The following is a 22,791-nucleotide window of genomic DNA, read 5'->3' on the forward strand; positions in this document are numbered from 1 at the left end:
ATCAGTGGTAATCTCTCACACTGAGAGAAGCCTCAGTCCTCGGAATGTGGGGTAGGGATAAATCTGGCTGCGAGACTTCCTCTGTGCCAGCCCCAGACCATTTGCATGCCCTCTGAAGACAGCAGAGCTGTCATCAGTTCCTGCTGATGTTTGCTAACTCCTTCATCTAGAACATTGTGGGTCAACAAACATTTATTGAGGCTTGTAGGAGGGACCTGGAATGATGTTGTCCTTATGGCTGCCCTTTGAGAAGAAGAATATATGAATGTGACATAAATAGGGAATGAGCCCAGGAAATGAAGAGTGCATCATGCTGGACTGGGGTGCAGCTCACACCTGAGATCTGAGTGGGCCTGGATCTTCTGAACCTTAATGTCTGTGTCCAGCACGTTCAGCAGTGCTGCCAGCTGCCTCACAAGGGTGTCCTTCTGCTGCTCTGCCAGCTGCCCCACGCCCACCTGCAGGATCAGCTCCACCAGGCCACTCTTCCTCGGGTCTGGGAAAAGAGAACACATGGGATTTCCCCTTGGGAATCATGCTGGATAACAGGAGGAGTAAGGCCTGAGCAAGAGTTTAAAAAGTTTAAAATGACCCCTGGGTAACTTCTTAGGACTTAGGGAATTTCTTAGGTGTTAGAAGACTCGGACAAATTTTTCCAAACAGTACAGTGGCTGCTGAGAGTGCTTTTTTCTTGTTTTACCCAAGTCTTGTTGTTCCATCATTTTCCCAGAAGCTAATCAGGGAAACCCAAACAGCCTCAGGGCTACCTGGAAACTGTGGCCAGCACACCCCTCCCCAAGCCTGGAATGAGAATCCGGCCTCTACATGCTGCTCAGCTCTGGGTGCTGCTTGGCCCAGGCCACAAGGGGGTCATGGAGGCCCCTCGTGGCAGCCGCTCCCTCAGTGCTCCAGCACCAGAGCTCCTGCATGCGCTGCACTTTCTGGCAGGAAAACAAAAGTGAAACGAGATTCTTGCTTCCTCATTCAATTCCCCTTCATGAGTTTTGTGGCTGAAATCAGGGAATACATGATGAAGTACAGAGGAAGCCACCAAGGGGTTCTGGACAGGGGCTGAAGCTAGCTGCAGGAGGCATCCCCTCCACCCCACACCCCTCCCCTGTCCCCCCAGAGGTATCCCTCCAGCCCCCCAACCCCAGGGTCACCCTGTCAACTGCAAAGAGCAAGAAAGTTGAGCACCTGGATCACAGACCAGCACACTAACCCAGACATAGAAGCCCCTGAGCGCACCTGGCCGTACTTCCACAGTGGCAGTGTCTGTGTCTGAGGCTCCCTGACGGTCAATAACACGCAGGCGGAATTTGTAGATGCCCTCCACCAGATTGGTAAGCTGCAGGGTGGCGCTGTGGTCAGAGCCATCAATGACATCCTGCAAAATAACATGATTCACAAGTTGATGCTCAGATCCCGACTCTGGCCTTCTGTTGGTCGCAGGCCTCAGTGGCCCATGTGTTTAAAGTACACATGACTGTCTGGTGAGGGCTGAAGAGGAAGAAGGCTGGTGGGTGAGCTGAAGCTGTGGGTAATCCCCAGCAAGTCTTCCATAGAAAGCACCAGGCTCCACAGATTCCTGCAACGGTACTCCTCAAGCTGTGCCTACCAAGGTCCACTGCATACCAAACTGTTCCCTTCCTCCAACAGGGAGGGAAGAACCATTGAAATTAGAGTCAAGCACCCTCTGAAGAGTTTCTGGATCTTATTCTCAAACATAGTTTTACAATAGTCTCATCTTGGGTTTCCTCCTAATGTATCACATTTACCTTTTCAAATGAGCCTGAGTGGGGCTGCTCCTGGTGGCTCCAAGCTCCAAAGAATTAGAGAAGATTCTCAGACACCCCTGTCCCACCCTTGCTAATGGAAGAGGATGGTAGCCAAAGGTAACAAGTGCTCAGCACAGAGAGCTGTTATACTTTGAAGCTAATCTATCATCTGGCTGAAGAGTATTCATTCCAGAGGTACGTCAGAAAGTATAAAGCCGGTTCAGTTCATTCCCTGTGACCACTTCTTTTTGTTTTTTTTCCTAAGATTGATTGATTGATTGATTGATTTGAAAGAGAGAGTTTATTTATTTATTTGAGAGAGAAAGCACACGTGTGCATGTGCTGGGAGGGAGGGGGCCGAGGGAGAGAGAGAGAAGTGGACTCTCTGCTGAGTAGGGAGCCCAACAAGGGGCTTGATCTCACAACCCTGAGATCATGACCTGAGCTGAAATCAAGAGTTAGATGCTTAGCTGACTGAGCCACCTGGGCACCACTCCCCTACTCTCATAACCACATCTCTGGTACTTCTCCAAGAGGATATCCACAACTCTGAAGTCCTTAGCAACAGCAGGAATGAAGATGTACCTAGATTTATAGCCTAAAAGGTGGAGGGACCCAATGGGGAAAAATGTCTGCCAGGAGCTATAACCTTGGGTCTGCCTGGTTTGGTTTAAAGATGAGTTGGTTTACTATGGCCAAGTCACTTCCTACCTCTGCATCTTGCTTCCTGTACTTGTGAAATAGGAATAGCAATCCTTAACCTACTGACCTATCTGGCATGATAAGAGGAAAAGGAAAGAATCCGCTTGGACCAGAACAGGAACAGCAGAGAAGCTGCGGAAAGACTTGGCTTCAAAGTCCCCCCCCCCCCCCGCCCCCCCCAGGCTATGGTTTCCTGCCCCATCTAAAGTCTGGTTGAGGAAAACATTAGAGAAGACTTCAGCTTTTCTCTAAGAGCAGCCCTTGCCTCCAGCCCACAGAAGAAACCTAGAAGCATGAACATCTTAGAGAACATGGAAAGGAAGACAAGGTCATAAGAGAAACGCTGCTAACGGTCTGAATCCTGTGGCCTCTAACGGTCTGAATCCTGTGGCCTCTGAATTCACTTGCTGAAGCCCCAACTCCTAGTGTGACTGACTATGTTTGAAACAGGGCCTGAGAGGAGGTAGTTAAGGTTACCTGAGGTCATAAGGGTGGGGCCCTGATTCCATGGATTCATGTCTTTGAATAAGGAACACCAGAGGGCCCCCCTCCCTCTCTGCCACATGGGGATGCAGTGAGAAGGGAGTCAAAGAGAGAGCTCTGACAGAGAGCCAAGTCATCCGGAGCCTTAATGCAGGACTCACGACCTCCAGAACTGGGAGGAATGTCTGTGTGTCACGGAAGCCGCCCAATCCATGGTATTTCCTTAGAGCAGCCTGAGCAGGCTGACTGTGCAGGAGGGTAAGTGGGACAAGTCTCATCAAGCACTCACCCCAGCAGCTGGGCTCTGGCCGTCCCGGACCCACAGGTAGGACACAACTCCTTGGTCATCAATAGACTTTGAACCGTCCAAAGTAATGCAGTTATTGGGAAGCACAAGCACATGGTGGCCACCAGCCTGGGCTCTGGGAGGACTGTTATTTTCTGAGTCAAATATGGCAAAAATGAAAGCAAAGACATTGATTTAAAATGTTGGTGGCAGAAGTGTGCCATAAAATATCCACCACGGTTCCATCTTGCACATAGGTAGACTTAACATACAAGAGGCATTATTTTCTACCCATAATATAGAGACTTTCTTAAAGTTCTGTTCATGCTTATTTGTAACTTGGCAGCCTGGACACCAGGGATGTTTCTAATAATGTGATGGTTTTTCTCTTTTTGAAAAAGAGAAACAATGATCTTACTTTTATCAGGGTCCAGAAAGTGAAAATATTTTAGTTTAAAATATACTCTGAATCATTATGTACTGGCCCACACTATTTGCCCATAGATATATTTATTTCTACTAGTGTCAAATCTTGCTTAAGTAAATAAAAACTTGAGCCAAAGATAATTAGGCCTTCACTCCTCTGAGTGTTAAACATGCAAGAACAACATAAGAACCATTTCTGGAATCCCTGGGTGGCACAACGGTTTGGCGCCTGCCTTTGGACCAGGGCGTGATCCTGGGGACCTGGGATCGAATCCCATGTCGGGTTCCCAGTGCATGGAGTCTGCTTCTCCCTCTGCCTATGTCTCTGCCTCTCTCTCTCACTGTGTGCCTATCATAAAAAAAAAAAAATAAAAATAATAATAATAATAATAATAATAATAATAAAAGAACTATTTCTGATACAATTGCCTCAGAGAGAGGGGCCGGGGAGAATGGGGCACAGACCGAGACCATCAGAAGACACAGCCCACTTTAGAGATGAGGCAGCTGTGTGGGAAATCCAGCTTATTCAGGTGGAGCTCTGGAACCCTATTTGATCCCTGGTAAATGCCCCACAAAAACAAGTCAAGCAAAAGTCATGGGGTGAGAATAGTTAGATATTGATCCAAGCAAGGGAGGAATGAGCACCCCGTCAATCACCAACCACCGTTCTCCTGAGAAAAGACCCCAGAGGTTAGAGCAGAGGCAAGTGGTACCATTATGTTAGCAGCGTTTCCACATTGTTCACCACACTCCCTTTCTGGGAGAACCTGGCAGTAAGCAGGCTTACCTGTACACTGTGGACCAGGGAGAGGCTGGGAACCACAGAAACAGACTGGCAATAGACTGAGGCAGCCCAAATACCCTTCCGTGAAAAATGACCATCAGACCCTATGTAGCTCCGAGGGTAGACCTCATGGCAGCTACTCCCTTCTGTGCTTATGTCCCCACAACCTTGAACTCCAGTCAGAATGCAACCGGGCATGCCATCCCCACAAATCTGGTGTGTCCAAGTCAACCTCCCACAAACCTGCTGCTGCTCTTCTGTGGGCGGAGCTCAGAGCAGGGCACCCCCACCCGTCCAGGTGGTGAGGTCGTGTTCCTGAGTCATCGAGACACCTTCTTCCTTCCCTTCAGAACCACACAAAGCCATCAAGTCCTGAGGATTCACCCCTAAGATGTCTTTCTAGTCAATCGTTTCCCCTCTGCCCTCCCTGCTTCTGACTTCTCTTCCCACCAAACCATTACCTTTTTAAAAAATCCAAAACTCTCAGGTAAAATGACATGGTGTTAGGGTTTGCTTTAAAATACTCCAACCAAAATAAAAGAAAATATGAATGGCTAGATGAAACAAGAGTGGCAAACTACTAAGAGCTGTGAAGTTGGGTGATGGGGACATAATGGCTCATTGAGCCTAGTTTCTCTACTTTTAAATATGGTAGACTAGTCCACAAACACTTGAAAACATCCAAATCTATGTCACTTTGCTGCTAAAATGGCTTCAGTTTCTCCCACCCGGCCTGGGGATAAAGTCCCAGCTTCCTGGGCCTGACACATGACCTTCCCTGGGATGAGGCAGCTCAGCCACTCCCCAGCGCTCCCACACTGGCTGGTCTACGGCACTTGACTTTTTCTGTCCAGCATGCTCATTACAGCTGTGTACTTCAACATCATGATCATCTGTCTGTTCATTCATTCATTCGTTTGTTCATTCATTCCAGTACCCAGCATCATGAGTTGCCATGAGCCTAGTGCTGTGACACAGAGGACATAGAAATGTCTGAAGCAAAGGTCTTTGGGCAGCTCCAGCCACAGGGAAAAGACAGAAGGACGAGTCCCTAGTGCAGAGTGGCATGGGACTAGACCACAAGTCAAGAAAGAATATGGAACTTGAAAGGTCTCTGCTCTTCAGTTCCCAAGGAGACGAGAGAGAAAGCACAATGTTGGACATGGGCAGACATGGGTGGACACAGGTCTTTCACTGCCAGTAGTCATAGGAAGAAAAGGCAGCCCCTAGACAGTACGCTCAACAACAAAAAAAGGAAATGCTGTTTCTTTGTGGAAGGAGACAGAACAGCAAATGTGGACACAGCAAGAATGGCTTTTTCTTGGCCAACCTGAGTCCAGGGTCTACTGTGGACAGATAAACACCAGTATTTCTGAATAATCGTGGTGTGGCCTAGGGCCCTGTGAGACGGAAAGCAGAAGGAGCCCCACCTCCCTCCGCCATGCCAGGACTCACCCTTCCTCACCACCACGGTGAGGGTGGCTGTGCTGCTCAGCCCCTGCCGGTCTGTCACTGTCAGTTGGAAGTGGTGGGTACCCACCTGGAGCCCGCTTACGGTGGCTATAGCTCTGTCTGTATTTTCCATCTCCACTGTGCTGGGGCCTCTGAAAAACAGGGACGTGAATAACAAAAGGCGTGGGCACGGTATTCTGATTATTTGAATCCTTATAAAAGTCGCTTTTTCCAGCTAAAACATATATCATCTAGAGAATTCTAAGATAACTTTTTATCCACTTACATTCTCTAGTTTAGGGTATAGGTCATAAGCTAATGCCTATTTTAGATAGAGCCTGTGTGATTCCTAGGAAGAGGATTTTTTATTTTGTTTTGTTTTTTTAAGATTTTATTTACCTATTTATTTTAGAGAGTGAGAGAGAGAAAGCAGGAGGTGGAACAGAGGGAAAGAGAGAGAATCTCAAGCAGACTCTGAACTTAGTGCAGAGCCTGATGTAGGGCTTGATCCCAGAACCCTGAAGTCATGACCTGAGCCGAAACCAAGAATTGGACACTTAACCAACTGAGCCACCCAGGTGCCCCACCCCGTTTTTTTTCAATTGAGGGGTCAGTGAAATGATCTGTCCTTGCAAAACAGAGTCTTAGAAACTACTCCCCATTTCCTCTTTGAATAAAATTAGGCAAAATCCTCATCTATCTTTACAGAGTATGGAAGAGGAGGGGATAAGCCAGATGACGGATTTCCTCAGGGGAATTACAGGCCGTCATTAGGACTCTGGCCTCTGTTGTCAGAAACACCCCACTCCTTCCCTTACTGTACAGGCAAACCGAGGCTTATGCAAGTCACTGGCTCTGCACTTCTTTGTCTATGGTCATTGCAGATGGTTCGAGTGTAGACAGGAGGCCCCTTGAGGCCTTACACAGGCCTCTGTGCACCTTTTCTGTCATGAAGCTCACCCACACCAAGATGGCCCTGTCCAGCCGGCGTGGCTCCACCCCACTCCACTGCCAACAAATAACATCTCATCCTTTCATGCTTGATCTGCTCTTGCACCTCCAGAAAGGTGCTTGAATCCTGACTCCTCAGCATGCACCAGTGGACTTTAATTTAATGTGGACCCTCCAGAGCAGAGGCGATGTTAGCACTGGGCCAGGATGGGACCCCCCGCTGCTCAGTGGGAAGTGGGCCCACCTGACGTGTTCCCAGTGGTAGAGGACGATGCCCTGGTCGTCTCTGCTCCTGCTGCCATCCAGCATGGTGCTCTCTACTGGGAAGACCAGCTCCTTGTCGGGGCCGGCCACAGCGACCGGAGGCCTGTTGCTTGCTAGAATTACAGAAATGGTGTGAAAAACTATTTTCTCTTTGCATTAAGTCCGCAATCCCCAGATTTCCTGATTGAAGCTAATTACTCATACTTGGAGCAGGTAGCTACTAGAGTGTACAGTGTCCTGAGGGAACCCTGGAGAGAAACACTGTAGGCTCCTTAAATGTTTAAGGGTGAGACTGGGGGCCAGACAGCAGGGAACATTGTTCCCTAATATATACATGTTTGGTTTCTTTAAAAGACCTTGAGGGGCACCTGGGTGGCTCAGTCAGTTACGCATTCAACTCTTGATTTCAGCTCAGGTCATGGGATTGAGCCCCTCCTCCTACCCCTCGGGCTCCACACTGAGCAGGAAGTCGGCCTGAGGATCCCACCCCCCACCCACTTGAACATGTATGCACGTGTGTGTGCTCTCTCTCTTTCTCAAATCAATAAACAAAAGACCTCAAAAGGCATGGAGTCAAGAGAGAAGGAAAATCAATGAGGAGGGGCAGATGGAGGGAAGAAGGACTAGGGAGACCGTGGGGAGGTGAGGAAGGAACTGGAAGAAAGTTAGTTGACAGCTGCTTTATCAGGCAGGACTTCCTTTTGTCTTGCAGTCCCAATTCCTAACACAGTGCCTGGTAAATAATAAAAACTCAAAACATTTTGGTTAAATGTTAAACAATAGTAAAAGATATAAGGGGCTCCTGGCTGGTTCAGTCCATAAAGCATGTGACTCCTGATCACAGGGTTTTAAGGTCAAGCCCCATGCTGGGTATAGAGATGATTTAAAAATAAAATCTTTTTTAAAAAAATTTTTAAAGAGATTTTATTTATTTGACAGAGAGAGTGAAAAAGAGAGAAAGCGCATGCACAAACAGGGAGGAGGGAGAGGAAGAAGCAGACTCCTGTGCTGAGCAGGGAGCCCCATGTGGGGCTTGATTCCAGGACTCTGAGATCATGACCTGAGCTAAAGTCAGACACTTAACCAACAGAGCCACCCAGGCGCCCCTTAAAAATAAAAGTTTAAAGCAAAAGATACAAAGTATCGCTGATATTGATACTGAAATAAATAGACAAGCTTTCTGTTAAAAAAAAAAAAAAAAAAGGTCCTGTAGTCCAAAGCTGAAGCAGCTATTACTCACTATCTGGACCAGTGTGCTACTCAGTAAGGTCTGGTGGTCCAGTGGCTTCTCTTGACCTTGGGATAAAACACTTCCATGACCATTGATTTACAAAAGCCCTTGATGGTGAGCCCTGCCCCTCTTTCCAGATCATCTGTTGGCATTTTAATCCCTATGCCTCATGCTCCCACATCCTCACCACTTTCTCTTGTTGCACTAAATTCTTTTTAATTCTTTGAACTACCAAACTCTCTTTCATCCCATGACTTTCATGCACAGTGTCTCCTTGCCTAAAAAAACTCTTCCTCTTGCCCTTCTCTCCCCAAATTCACCTGGCCAACTGCAGCCCTGAGCTCATATAAGACTCTGTGCAGATACTGCAAGCCCAGGAGGTATGTCCTTTTGTGGGCTCCAGGAGCATAGTGTCCATCCCCTAGAAATGCACTGATCATGTGGTTTTCTTTTGATGTACTTGCCCATGAGCCCTGGGAGGACAGAGACCAAGTCTATCCTGTTTAATTCCACATCCCCAGGCTCTAACCAACAGCACTGACTATAGTCAATAATTTATAGTCAATAAATAAATAAAATAAGTAAATGCATTGTCTGTAAGTATATTTTCAGTTGCCAGGAAACTGGACAATTACTGGGATTAGCAGCATCTTCTAGAAAAGTTCTAAAGCAGAGAGCACTGTCAAGAAAAACATAACTACTCTTAAGATTATTTAAATCTGCAGGAAGGCAGAGTCCTGGGTTTTCACAAAACCATTAATGGACTGGGAGCTGACTGGGAGTCAGTTCTCCATCTGGCTATGATCCATCTGAGTTACCAGGCCATATATCAAGAATTCCCTGAAGCTCTGCAACAGAATGAGACACATGTGGGAGTGTCTACCTGGCAAGTGGAGCCTGCAAGGGGCCCTGAGGATGTCCATCTGGGTCTCCATGCCAGGGTTTAAAGACAAAGTCAACACAAGGTTCAGAACCACAACAGAAAACTGGCTTTGTATTAGGATTCAGCTATTCCAGCCCCGATTTCTTGACAGTTAAAAGATTTAGAGAATTTGCCACCAAATTTGGCTTGTCTGGAGCACAGAGGTCAGGTGTCATTTCTGCCTTAATCTCTGGGGCCAAAGGCCTCTTTCATCTCACATACCAGGCTGGACAGTCACAGTGACTACGGCAGTGGACTGCTGCATTGAAGAATCTGTCACCATCAGCTGGAATGTATAGTCTCCTTCCTGCATGGCAGACAAATGAAGGTATGGTGTCTTGACACCCTAAGTAACAGCAAATAGAAATGAAAAAGAAAAATTAATTTCAATAAGCAGCATGACATAATGAAAAATGAGTACTTTTTCTAAATATGGAGATCCTACTTGAAAACGAAATATGTGTGCCCCAAGAAAATGTAATCTAAAATTCACTATGTATCCTCATTTGCTGTTGAAGAAGTCTAAATTAATTTGGCCCTTTTGGAAGCCAATTTGGCAACATCCATTCACACATTAAATGAGCATATTCTTTAACCAGCAATTCTACTTCCTACCTACACTAGAGAAAAGCCCATGCACACAAGGAGGCTCACACTTGGATGCTGCTGGAAGCACTGCCTATAATAGCAGAAACTGGAAACAGTCTAAATGTTCATCAACAATGGGGCACATGGGTGGCTCAGTCAGTTAAACAGCCAACTCTTGATTTCAGCTCAGGTCAGGCTCTCAAGCATTGGGCTCCACACTCAGCAGGGAGTCTTCTTGGGAGTCTCTCTCTCTCTCCTTCTGCCCCTCCCCACTGCTCACATTCTCACTCTCTCTAAAATAAACAATCTTTAAATAAGTATATGTTCTTCAACGGGGCGTGACCAGACCCACCATGATACACTACAATGCTAGTTTGAAGGAGAAAGTGTAAAAGAATAAGGTAAATTTATAAATACTGAAATGGAGTTGGGCTCCATGCTGGGTGTGGAGCCTACTTAAGGAAAAAAAAAATGTCTATAGCTTATAAGTAATGAAATGGAAAGATGTCAAAGACATATTGTCAAGGAAAAAGAGAAAGTTGCAGAACAGTACATATAGTGTGACAGATACTATGTGTACACATGCATATACACAAATATACAAAAAAGGTTCTGTAAGGACACATTAAACTGATAAAAGTAATTATCTCCATAAGGCAACTGAGGTAAGTTCAAGATGTATTTGCATTTTATCAGAAGTCAACTTTTTTAAAAAAGATTTTTTTATTTATCCATTTGAGAGACAGAAAGAATGAGCAAGAGCACAGTAGGGAATGGGGCAGAGAGAGCAGACTCCCCGCTGAGCAGGGAGCCTGATGTGGATCTCAGTTCCAGGACCTCTGGATCATGACCTGAGCAGAAGGCAGCCACTTAACTGACTGAGCCACTCAGGTGCCCCAGAAGTTAATTTTTTTTCAACTACAAGAAACAACTCATGTATTACTCTAACAACTAAAAACAATTTTTTAAAACTCTAAGACAACAAAAGTTTTCAATAAAACATTTTTTCAATTGAGTATATAATAGCTATACTTGTTTGCAGCTTAACCTTTCACTTTGTTGCTACTGTGTTGCTGCTGGTAACATTTCCAATTATTGCTTATGTTTGAAGTTTATGGCATCATAGAAAGGATTTTTAATCTTAAATCATATTATAATTTATTTACTTTTATAGATCCCAAGATCATCTAAAGATACATGTATCTGCATGTATTTGTTAAACGTTTTAATGGAAAATTGAGAAAACTGATAATCAATTGTTATCATAAGGGGAACTTGTGAAATTTTAAATACATACTTTTAATAACTTTTAAAAAGGTGCTTTCCCCAAATAAAGCACCAAATAAAGCAAAGCATTTTGCTCTGTAAAGCTCTACAAAAGTAGAATTTCCTAGTATTTAACTTCAAAATTAATATGGTTACATAAATGCTTATGCACTCGGTACAGAGAATGTTATGGCAAATGGGAAGTAGGCAGACCAACACGTTGTCACTAAACATCCTCGAAGCCACCATATGCTCCAGATAACAGCAGTGGCCTCCCCCATCTGCAGCAAACCCTTGGCAGGATGCCCTGCACAACATTTAGACTAATGTAAAACTCCGGTTTACAGAGTCATCTTTGTGATTGCCAGTTAATAAAAAAAAATCATCTGTTTTAACACCTTAATCCATCAATCATAAGGCAATAACCTTGTTACTATGAATGATCTCAGAGTGTCCACTGCAGACAGGCAGGTGTGGAGAGGCAGTGGGATTGACCCTGCACCCCGCACTCATGGATTCCCTTGGACACATATTGGGCAGACGTGGATGAAATCTGGGGTGTGAGCTTTGGGCACATAATTCACAAAAACTAAAGGAAAGAAAATTTGGGATTTTTTTTTAAATTTATTTTTTTAAGTAATCTCCACACCCAATGTGGGGCTCTAACTCACAACCCTGAGATTAAGAGTCATGCACTCTTCAGGCTGAACCAACCAGGCACCCCTGGAATAGTTTTTTAACCAAGGAAATGAAAAATATCCCATCTTTCTGTTTTGCATCCAAAGTACTCTGGATCAGAATTCTTAGCATGCCAGAAGCAAACATACCACTTGCCACAACCTTTAGACAAAGGTGGACACTACAGCATGGCCCTCTCAAGTTCCATAAACCCAACCAGTCATTTTAAATTCATCGTAATTGCAAAATACTTTCCAGAAACATCAGAAAGTAAAGTAGGTAAGATTTCTTGGGATATCTGACTTCATCTAAAATACTAATGAGAAATTTATGTTGGACAGATGAGATGTAGTTTGAAGGAGTACAGGGTAGCAATGTAAGGTCCTGCCTTTTTTCCATTAAACTTTCAAATAATAACCTGAAACTAATAATAACACTGTATGTTAACTGGAATTAAAATAAGAACTGAAGGTATGCCTGATTGGTTCAGTTGGTAGAGCACGTGACTCTTGCTCTTAGGGTCGTGAGTTCAAGCCCCACACTGGGCACAGAGCTGGTTTACACAAACAAACAAACAAACAGATAAATAAAATAACAACTAAAAAAGATAATAAAATAAAGACTTAAAGAAAACCATCAAATAACAACATAACTTCAAAAGAGCAAGCTGGTTAGCAATAAAAACAAACAAATAGTTTTGGCCATCACCAAAAGATTCAAGAATGAGCAAACAGTTCATGTGCACACACACCACTCACAGCAAAAGTGTCCATGGTATTATGTCTTGAGACAAATATATTTAAGATTTGAGCAAACTAAAAGTTAGATACAGAAAGCTCTAGATCCAGAAAAGATGACAATGAAGTTTCTAAAAACATAAGAAACAAACTAAGGAAAAATTTCCTGATAATACTGTTTATGTTGGATTATTTCCGAAGTTTCTCCCAATCCTAAAATAGTATTTCTGTGGAAAATATTGGGTCAGACTTACCCCAAATTAGCCTCAAGGTCAAGCTGTCAACACAGGACTCACTTCTATGCTTATAGAGAATGGGTGAGTGGAAAGGGTGTAAGTTTGGAAGATCTGTGAGCTCTTCTAATAGTTGTAATATATCAGACTATCTTATAAAAACATGTTTTATGGATTTATACCACATACCAATAATTTAGGTAGGTAGGAAGGTAGACAGATGTATGAACAGTTTTAAATGGATGGACAGATGTATGGATGTATAGGTAGATGGATTAATGGGTGGGTGGGTGGATAGATTGATGGGTAGATGGACGGACAGGTGGGTGAGTGGACAGATGGAGGGATAGACGGATAGATGGGTAGGTGGATTGGGGTATGGCTAGACAAGTAAAAATCTGAAGGCAGGATAGAGAACTTGCCTGCATGGCCACCTCTTTGTTCTCACTCCCCGGACCCAGGGACCACTCATAGAGGACAATCTGGTGATCATCACTGCTCTGGTTTCCATTCAAAGTGATGGAGTTTTGGGGCAAAGTTATGGTCTGATTTGGTCCTGCATTGGCAACTGGAGGACAGTCCACAGCACTGTTGACTATTAGTGCTGCAGTTGTGGAATTAGAGGTTCCATCGGAGTCTGTAACAGTCAATCTACAAAAAGGAGAGGAAGCCATCATGTTGCAAGAAGATGCTAAGTCTTAAGGCAAGTGGTCAATTTAGTCTGTCCATGGTACATTTCTCAGGAAAACTCAGAAGAGGCATAAACAGAGATCTGAGGATGAAGCTGAGAAAAAAACAGAGCACCTCAGATTTTTTTTTTAATTTTTTGCTGGTTTTTTTGTTTGTTTGTTTGTTTTAGCTAGTAATACTGTCACATGATGGAGTTTTATCTTAAATGGTTTTCTGATTAGTCTTTGGGATGTCAGATGAAGAAATCTTCCCCAGCCAATATAGGAGCCTCCCTCTAGCATCTGAGACAAAGAATTTCTTGGGTTTAGAATGTATTCTGTGCTTCAGGGGTGGTTCAATATTTGCAAATCAATTAATATGATACACTACACTAATAAAAGAAAGAATAAGGACCATATGATCATGTCAAAGGATACAGAAAAAGTAATTGGCCAAGTACAACAAATCATTCATGATAAACACCCTCAACAAAGTATGGACAGAGGGAATATACCTCAAAATAATAAAGGCCACTTATGAATGACCCACAGCTAATTTCGCACTCAATGGGAAAAAATTTAGAGCTTTTCTTCTGCAGTCAGGAACAATAAAGGGATGTCCACTCTCACAAATGTTATTTAACATGGTACTGGAAGTCCTAGACTCAGCAATTAGACAACAAAAAGATAAAAGTCATCCCAACTGGCAAGGAAGAAGTCAAACTTTCACTCTTCACAGATGACGATACTCTACATAGAAAACCTGAAAGACTCCACCAAGAAATTGCTAACACTGATATACAAATTCAGTATTCTCAGGATAAAAAAATCAGCACACAGAAATCTGTTGCATTTCTATACACCAATAATGAAGCAGCAGAAAAAGAAATCAAGGCATCAGTCCCATTTACAACTGCACCAAAATCATAAGATACCTTGGAATAAAGTTAACCAAAGAGGTGAAAGGTCTATACTCTGAAAACCACTGAACACTTATGAAAGATATCAAAGAGGACACAAAAAAATGGAAAAACATTCCATGCTCATGGGCTGGAAGAACAAATATTGTTAAAATGTCTATCCTACTCAAAGCAATCTACACATTTAATGCAATTCCTATCAAAATACCCCCAGCATTTTTCACAGAGCTAGAACAAATAATCCTAAAAATTTGTATGGAATCACAGGAGATCCTGAGTAGACAACGCAACACTGAAAAAGAAAAGCAAACCTGGGGGCATCACAATCTCAGACTTCAAGCTCTATTACAAAGCAGTAGTCATCAAGACAGTATGGCACTGGCACAAAAACAGACACATAGATCAAAGGAACAAAACAGAGAACCCAGACATGGACCCTCAACTCTATGGTCAACTAATCTTCGACAAAGCAGGAAAGAATACCCATAGCAAAAAGACAATCTCTTCAACAAATGATGTTGAGAAAACTGGACAGCAATATGCAGAAGAATGAAACTGAACAACTTTCTTACACTATATACAATAATAAATTTAAAGTGGATGGAATACCTAAAAGTGAGACAGGAAACCACCAAAATCCTAGAAAAGAACACAGGAAACCACAACCTCTTTGGCAGACTGGGAAAGGGTACAGCAGGCAATAAACAATACAGGGACCACAGGCTGATTATCCATGTGTGAAAAAATGAGATTGAATCTCTTAACAGTATATACACAATTCTAGATGGATCAAAACTTAAATATGAAAGATAAAACTTATAAATCTTTATTAGAACATGTAGAAGGTAGCTTCCAAACATCATATACATTTTGATTCAAGTAAGAAAAAAAAATTTCAAGTTTATGTATATATAGAAAAAGGACCCTAAGCATAAAATGACAGACAGTTAAGGCATTTATTTCTAGGTAGAATTACGGGAGGTATTTAATTTTTTTAAAGGTTTTATTTATTTATTCATGAGAGAGACACACACAGAGAGGCAGAGACACAGGCAAAGAGAGAAGCAGGCTCCATGCAGGGAGCCTGATGTGGGACTCAATCCTGGGACTCCAGGATCACATCCTGGGCTGAAGGCAGGCGCTTAACGGCTGAGCCACCCAGGCATCCCTATTTAAATTTTTTCTAATTATAGACATACTCTGGGTTTTAAAATTTTTTATGCCAAATGTGCATTATTCTTATTATCAGAAGAAAATATATTTTTATCTCTTGGATTTTTGTCTCTTAAAACCTTGTATTTCTTCTGGATCAAGCCATGACTGCCAAAGTGGTAAATTAAAAATAAACATATAGACTCCTCACCAAAGATATGCCAATGGCAAACAGGCACATGAAAAGAGGCTCCACATCATATATCATCAGGGAAATGCAAATTACAACGAGAGGCATCACTACACACCTATTGGGATGGCCAAACTCTGAAACACTCCCAACACCAAATGCTGGTGAGGCTGTGGAACAAAAGCTCTCACTCACTGTTGGTGGGAAAGCCAGGGTACAGCCACTTTGTAAGATAGCTTGGTGGTTTCTTACAAAACTTAGCATACTCTTTCTGTACAATCCAGCAGTCACACTCCTTGGCATTTACCCAAAGGGTTTGAAAACTTATGTCCACATAAAAATCTGCACATGGATATTTCTGGCAGCTTTATTCACACTGCCCAAACCAGGAGGCAACCAAGAAGTCCTCCAGAAGGTGAATGGAGAAATAAACTGGTATCTGTCCAGGCAATGGAATATTACTTACTGCTAAAAGGAAATGAGCTATTAAACCATGAAAAGACAAGGAAGAGCCATAAATGCATTTTACTAAGTGAAAGAATCCAATCTAAGATGACTACTTACTGTGTAATTCCAACTGTGTGACCTTCTGGAAAAGAAAAAACCACGGAGATAGTAAAAAGATCAGTGGTTGCCAGGGAGGAGGCAGGGAGACACATGAACGGGTGGCGCACGGAGGATTTTTAGGGCAGGAAAATACTCTGTATGATATTTTGATGATGGGTTTGTACATCTGTCCAAACCCACCAAATGGACACTATCAAGAGGAAACCCTGAGGTAAACTACATGCTTCAGCTGATTATGATGTGTTAGCACAGATTCATCCTCGGTAAAATCTATAGAATACTTGTGAGTGATGTTGACAATGGGGGTGACTACACACAGGTGGGGCCCAGGGCATGTGGGAAATCTCAATTTTATTATAAATCTAAACTACTCTAAAAAAAATTCAAGTCTTTAAAAAAAAGGTACACGTGAGCACTGAATGCCCCATGTGACTGTTCACCCAGCTTTCACAGGGCCTCTAGATTCTTAGGGATCTACTCTTAATAATAAAATAAGCTTGCAGAGCCAGGTAAGTTTATTTATTTAGCTGTAGTAAGGAACATATAACTAAAACTTACCATTTTAACCATTTTTAAGTATATAATCAGTGGTATTAAATAATTCATATTGTTGTGCAACCAGCATGGCCATTCATTTCCAGAACTTTTTTGTTGTCCCAAACTGCCACTATCCTTATTAAGCACTAACTTCCCATTTTCCCTTTTCCCACCACCCCATGGCAACCACTACTCTGCGAGCTATCTCTGTGAATTGAACTACTCTGGCTATCTCCTGTAAGTGGGATCATACATTTGTCTTTTGCAAATGGCCTCATTCACTTCACCTCATGTTTTCAAGGTTATTCCATGATAAAGTATGTGTCACAATTTCATTTTTTAAGGTGGAACAATATTCCATTGTATGTATATAGCACATTTTGTGTACCCATTCATCTGCTGGTAGACATTTAGGATGTACTGCCTTCTGGCCATTGTGAAGAATGTTGCTATAAACATTGGTGAAGTTATAGACTGAATATGTGTCCCCCCTGCTGAAATTCATACAATGAAACCTAATCCCCAATGTGACTGGCATTTGGAGTGGGGCCTTCAAGAGGTGATCAGGTCATGAGGGTAGAGGACAGGATTAGTGCCCTCATAAGAGACCTCAAAGAGCTCCCTCACCCTGTCTGCCATGTGAGGATGAGAAGACAGCTGTCTATGAGCCAGAAAGGAGCCTTCACTAGATACCCAATCTGCCAGCAGCCTGATCTTGTACTGCCCAGCCTCCAACCATGAGAAACTTCTGCCATTTATAAGCTGCCCTGTTTGTAGTACTTTTGTTAAAATAGCTCAAACGGACTATGATAGTGTACAAGTAGTTGTTTAAGATCCTGCTGTCAATTCTTCTGGGTATATACCTAGAAGTGAGGCTGCAGATATGGTAATTCTAGATTTAATTTCTTGAGGAATTGCCAAACGGTTTTCCATAGGATGTGCACCACTTTACATTCCTACCAGCAGAGCACGAGGGTCCCATTGCACCAGGTCCTCGCCAACACTTATTATTTTCCATGTTTTAAAGAATAACCATCCTTGGGCAGCCCGGGTAGCTCAGCAGTTTAGTGCCACCTTCAGCCCAGGGCTTGATCCTGGAGACTCAGGATCGATTCCCATGTCGGGCCCCCTGCATGGAGCCTGCTTCTCCCTCTGCCTGTGTCTCTGCCTCTCTGTGTGTGTGTGTCTCTCTCATGAATAAATAAATAAAATCTTTAAAAAAAAAAAAAAGAATAACCATTCTAATGAGGTAAATTGAGATCTCAAAGAAACCAAAACAGACATTTTCATGATATGTGTACAATATAAAACACTCTAGAAGATCTCTGTGAACTTTTTAGTCAGAGATGAATCCAGTCAGATGCTTGGGAGTTTTTTTTAACCTATTCAGACTTCAGAAGAGTCGTAATATATAAATATATAGATGCACAGACATATGGATAGATGGATTTCAAGAAAGGCCATATTCTTTAAAATCATCAGATTTTTTTTTTTTTAAGATTTTTATTTATTTATTCATAGACAGAGAGAGAGGCAGAGACACAGGGAGAGGGAGAAGCAGGCTCCATGCAGGGAGCCTTTGGCCCAGGGCCTGATCCTGGAGACCCAGGGAGTCACACATCAGGCTCCCTGCATGGAGCCGGCTCCTCCCTCTGCCTGTGTCTCTGCTTCTATCTTCCTCTGTGTCTCTCATGAATAAATAAATAAGATCTTTTAAAAAAAAATAAAAGATTAAGAAAATAAGTCATACACTGGTGGGAAATATCCACAATACATGTATAAATTAATGAGCTTGTTTCAGGATATATGAAGACTCTTAAAACTAAATACAACAAACAATACAATTTTTTATTTTTTTTATTTTTTATTTATTTATTTATTTTTTACAATACAATTTTTTAAATAAGGAAAGGAGTGGGGAGCTGGCTCAGTTGATAGAATGTGCAACTCTTGGTCTTGGGGTCATGAGTTCAAGTCCCATGTTGGGGGAAATTTACTTAAAAAAATAAAGGAGCATTTAAAAAAAATACGACAAAATAAAATAGGAAAAGAATACTTCTCAGAAGAAAGCTCTATAAATGGCTAATAAGCACCTGAAAACATGCTTAATATCATTAGTCATCAGGAAAAGGCAAATTAAAGCCATAATGAGATACTACCACTCATCAAATTAGATAAAATTAAAAGGACTGACTATATCAAGTATTGGCGAGGATGTGGAGACTGGAAGTCATATACTGAAGGTGGGAATGTACAATGGTACACCCACCTCAGGAAAAAGTTTGGCAATTTCTTAAAATGTTAAACATAAATTCACCATAGAACCTGATCTTTCCACTATTTATTTACCCCATAAAAACAAAAATATATGTCTACACAAAGACTTAAAATAAATGTTAATGGCAGCTTTATTTGTAGTAGTTCAAAGATATAAAAAGCCCACTGGACAGAAGGAAGGATGGATAGATAGATTGATCAATCAATCAATCAATCAATTGTGGTACATCCACCCTGGAATAGCACTCTGCAATGAAAAGAAGCAGACTATCGATACAGACAACAGGGATGAATCAGAATCCTTTGCAGAGTGAAAGAAGACAGGCAAAAAGGAGTACATACTGTAGGATTCCATTTATGTAAAATTCTAGACAGTATTTAAACTGACCAAATACGGTTCATGGTGGCCCAAGGACAGGAGTGGAGAGGCAGGCAGAAACCCAGGGGGCATGAGGAGACCTCCGCGTTGCCAGAAATGTTTATCGTGGTTGTGATGATGGTCTCCCTGATATACACACGTCAGAATTCACCGAGTGTTCTACCTTAAATACATACAGTTTATTATGCTCCAGTTATATCTTTAAAAGTTATAAAGAGAAAAAGATTAAGAAACAGATAAATCATACAACTCTGCCTTACTTTGAAGATACAAAATTTCTTTCACATAACAACACAGCAAAAAGATTGGCCATCGGCATACCATTCCTGACAACCAAAAGAAAATATTCCCAGTAAGCAGGCAGTTCTAGTCCATGTTCATCCATGAGGATATCCACCTCAAGTGGCTGCCAACCAAAACCCCAAAGGAAACCTAACTGGCCTTGACCTCTTCGTAAAAATGTAAAAAGCTCGGTGTAGTTAGTGTACTGGCGTCAATTTAGGGAAACAGTCAAAACTTATGTATTGAAAGCTCAGTAAAGGTGTGGGAACCACTTGCCTGAAAGTGTAGTTTCCTGGAACCAGATTAGACAGACGTAAGGTGGGGGAATCAGCTGGGGTCTTCTCCTCTTGGAAGGGGCCATTAACTTCTTCCCAATGATAACTCACGATTTTAGTGTCATCTGTACTTTCTAGGGAGATTTGAAAATACATGGAGACCAGAATGAAATGCAAGAACAGTAAAACAAAATTTATAATTTATAGTCCTCATGCTTAAATTTGTTTTTGCATGAAATTGTGGAATTATATAGATTTCAATGGAGATGTATTATGTGCTAGCAGGAGGATTTTTCTTCTTCCTAAACCATCATCACTATTTTCCTCCTGAATTTCCACCAGATTTGGGTGAGGCTGCTTTCACTCAGCTGTGAATTTTAAAAAACAGTGACAGGCACTATTGCTTTTTTAAAAACAGGAGTCAAGGGGCACCTGGGTGGCTCAGCAGTTGAGCATCTGTGTGATCCTGGGGTTCTGGGATAGAGTCCACATCAGGCTTCCCCTGCAGGGAGCCTGCTTCTCCCTCTGCCTACATCTCTACCTCTCTCTGTGTGTCTCTCATGAATAAATAAATAAAATCTTTAAAAAAAAAAAAGAGAGAGATGCTTATGTATAATTTATCACACCCCCTTTACTACCCTCATCATTAAGGTGTAAATCTAGAGAAAGGTAGTATCCTACAAGAAAACTTCCCTTTCCTGTACTAAAAAGAGAGCAAATGAAATATGCTCCATGCAATCACAGAGACTGAGACCTGGAAGAGAGTCAGCTGCATCTAACTCAGTTAAAGAACTAGCTTGTGTGACAGCTTAATAATCCCAGTCTCCTGTCCTAAGCCATCCTGCATTAGAGAAATCAAAATGTGGTACATTTCCTCATGTAAATATTTTCATCTAAAATATGCTTTGTTTTCGTGTTGTTAAGGGGGAAATGTGGATATTTGTATTTGAATAGGCAAAAATGATGTCAATGTAATTTGTGTATATTTGCAGACTTGCAAAATGGAGCAGCATTAGCAGCCGACAATTACCCTTTACTCCCGAGAATCTGGTATTAGCTTTGTGGTTAAATGTACACAAATGCAAATACCAGCCACACTGCGATTGAACATACTTTGTCACATGTCTATATCTATCTGTATCAGTGTAGTCAATTTCCATCTATTCTTGCTTGCATGGATGCCTGGAGTCACACAGGGGCCCCTTCCACATATAAAAGAACGAATGAACTCTGATCAAATTAACAAAACACTACCAACCCTTGATGAAGGCAACCCTCCTCATTTTGTTAAAGTGATTTTCCAGTTGCTCATCACATATACTAGATCAAAAGGAAATTCTCTAAGAACTGCTTTAATTCCAAACCAAATAGCGAGGCCCCAAAGAAGTTTTTGTGGACAAGAGGGACATAACCGATGGCAAGATGAACATTGGACAAAGCTGTGAGCCACATGCCCAATGAGGGAGACACTGGGCATCGGCGTGAGTGTGCAAGCCCTCCTGGCCTCATAAAGAACACCAGGAAGCCTTGCAGCACGTGGGGCAGAGAGACTTTGAAGCGCCACAGATACCCACGGCTGCCGTCGATGAGGGCGGACGTCAAAGGCAGGGTGAGCACTTGCGTCTGGGGAGACACAACAGCTGTGGGGGGCAGGTTGACTCTTCTGGCTGTGTGACAGGAGAAAAGGACACTGACTGAGCCTGTTAGGTGTGCACAGATCATAACCCCGATAAAAGCACCTGCCTTTTAAAAGTTGGTTATAAACATCCTGTCAAGAAGGCGTTTATCCTATAGGCCTCAGCTGTGGAGACTACCTCCAACAGTTTCAGAACCTTCCTATGAAGGTTGAGGAGCCTGTCTGCAGATTTACATCTTGGCAGGCAAGTCCCAGCCCAGGGGACGTGTGTACTAATAACCAGGGCTTCCTCACATAGCCTGAGCAGGAACTGCAGACACGGAGCAGAAGAGCACACTTCCAGCTCCTGCCATGCACAGCTGAGTCTGAAATCTTTGACGCAGGCACCCCCCACTACCCACACTGAACTCTGGCTGGAATAACACTCGGGCAGAATGTGCTGAAAGGGAGCGTGGAGCCTCAGAGGTAATGGCTGGGAAGAAGCGCTGGCACAGAGGCGGCCTGCCTCCAACTGGACAGGTTGTGGCCACCCAAATGGCAAAGGGCCCCCTGCTTCTAATTCCTATAAACGCACTGGCCTGTGGGCTAGTGGCAGCCTGCAAGCCCAGTGCCTACATTCCCCAGCACCCATGGAAGGGGAGACTGAGGCGTGGGGAAGGGAGATGGAGTAGTGACGGGAGCAGAGGTTGGCACATGGCTACCCCCTGACCTGGTACCCTTAAATAGCAGCATTGAGCAAGTACTAAGAATTACACAGAACGCAGAAAGGGGTGGGGGGAGGCATAATCACTGCATATTTTCTCTAGAGTAGAGCCAAACGTAAAAATAAAAGCTACAATATCATTCTGGCACCAAAAACGGATGTAAACCCATACAACACAAGGCCATTCTCTCACACAGGCTTACCTGGCTTAACAGTGACATTGACAAATCCTTCTCCAAAGGCATTCTCGCTAGAAACTGCTACTTTGAAGGCATAAAGTCCCGCTGACAACTGCAACGTAAAGAAAAGTTTCAGGGGTAAACATGCTAAGGACGTGATAGGTCCATTGCCTAGAAAGTCCTAAAATCTTCCAGAAACCGTTCTCCTGAACTAAGCACAGCAAAGGGTCTTAGGAGAAGGT

General features: G+C 42.9%; 1 protein-coding gene across 8 annotated transcripts in view; it reads right to left on the reverse strand.

Annotated features, from left to right (window-relative positions):
- The window catches only part of KIAA0319 (KIAA0319 ortholog), a 96,809-nt gene that overhangs the window by 14,118 nt on the left and 59,900 nt on the right, over window positions 1-22,791 (reverse strand). For 7 of the 8 annotated variants that reach the window (XM_049105873.1, XM_025443061.3, XM_025443070.3 and 4 more), the window contains 10 exons: window positions 22,574-22,661; window positions 21,606-21,698; window positions 20,033-20,165; window positions 13,207-13,435; window positions 9,505-9,628; window positions 7,110-7,242; window positions 5,918-6,066; window positions 3,253-3,404; window positions 1,249-1,387; window positions 337-496 (listed from right to left, as the gene is read on the reverse strand). In XM_049105873.1, coding sequence (XP_048961830.1) covers window positions 337-496; window positions 1,249-1,387; window positions 3,253-3,404; window positions 5,918-6,066; window positions 7,110-7,242; window positions 9,505-9,628; window positions 13,207-13,435; window positions 20,033-20,165; window positions 21,606-21,698; window positions 22,574-22,661 — 1,400 coding nt within the window. The remainder of the gene's footprint in view (window positions 1-336; window positions 497-1,248; window positions 1,388-3,252; window positions 3,405-5,917; window positions 6,067-7,109; window positions 7,243-9,504; window positions 9,629-13,206; window positions 13,436-20,032; window positions 20,166-21,605; window positions 21,699-22,573; window positions 22,662-22,791) is intronic. The other variant, XM_025443094.3, reaches the window with a different exon arrangement.

This window comes from Canis lupus, chromosome 35, assembly GCF_003254725.2.
Source record: "Canis lupus dingo isolate Sandy chromosome 35, ASM325472v2, whole genome shotgun sequence".
NCBI lineage: Eukaryota > Metazoa > Chordata > Mammalia > Carnivora > Canidae > Canis > Canis lupus.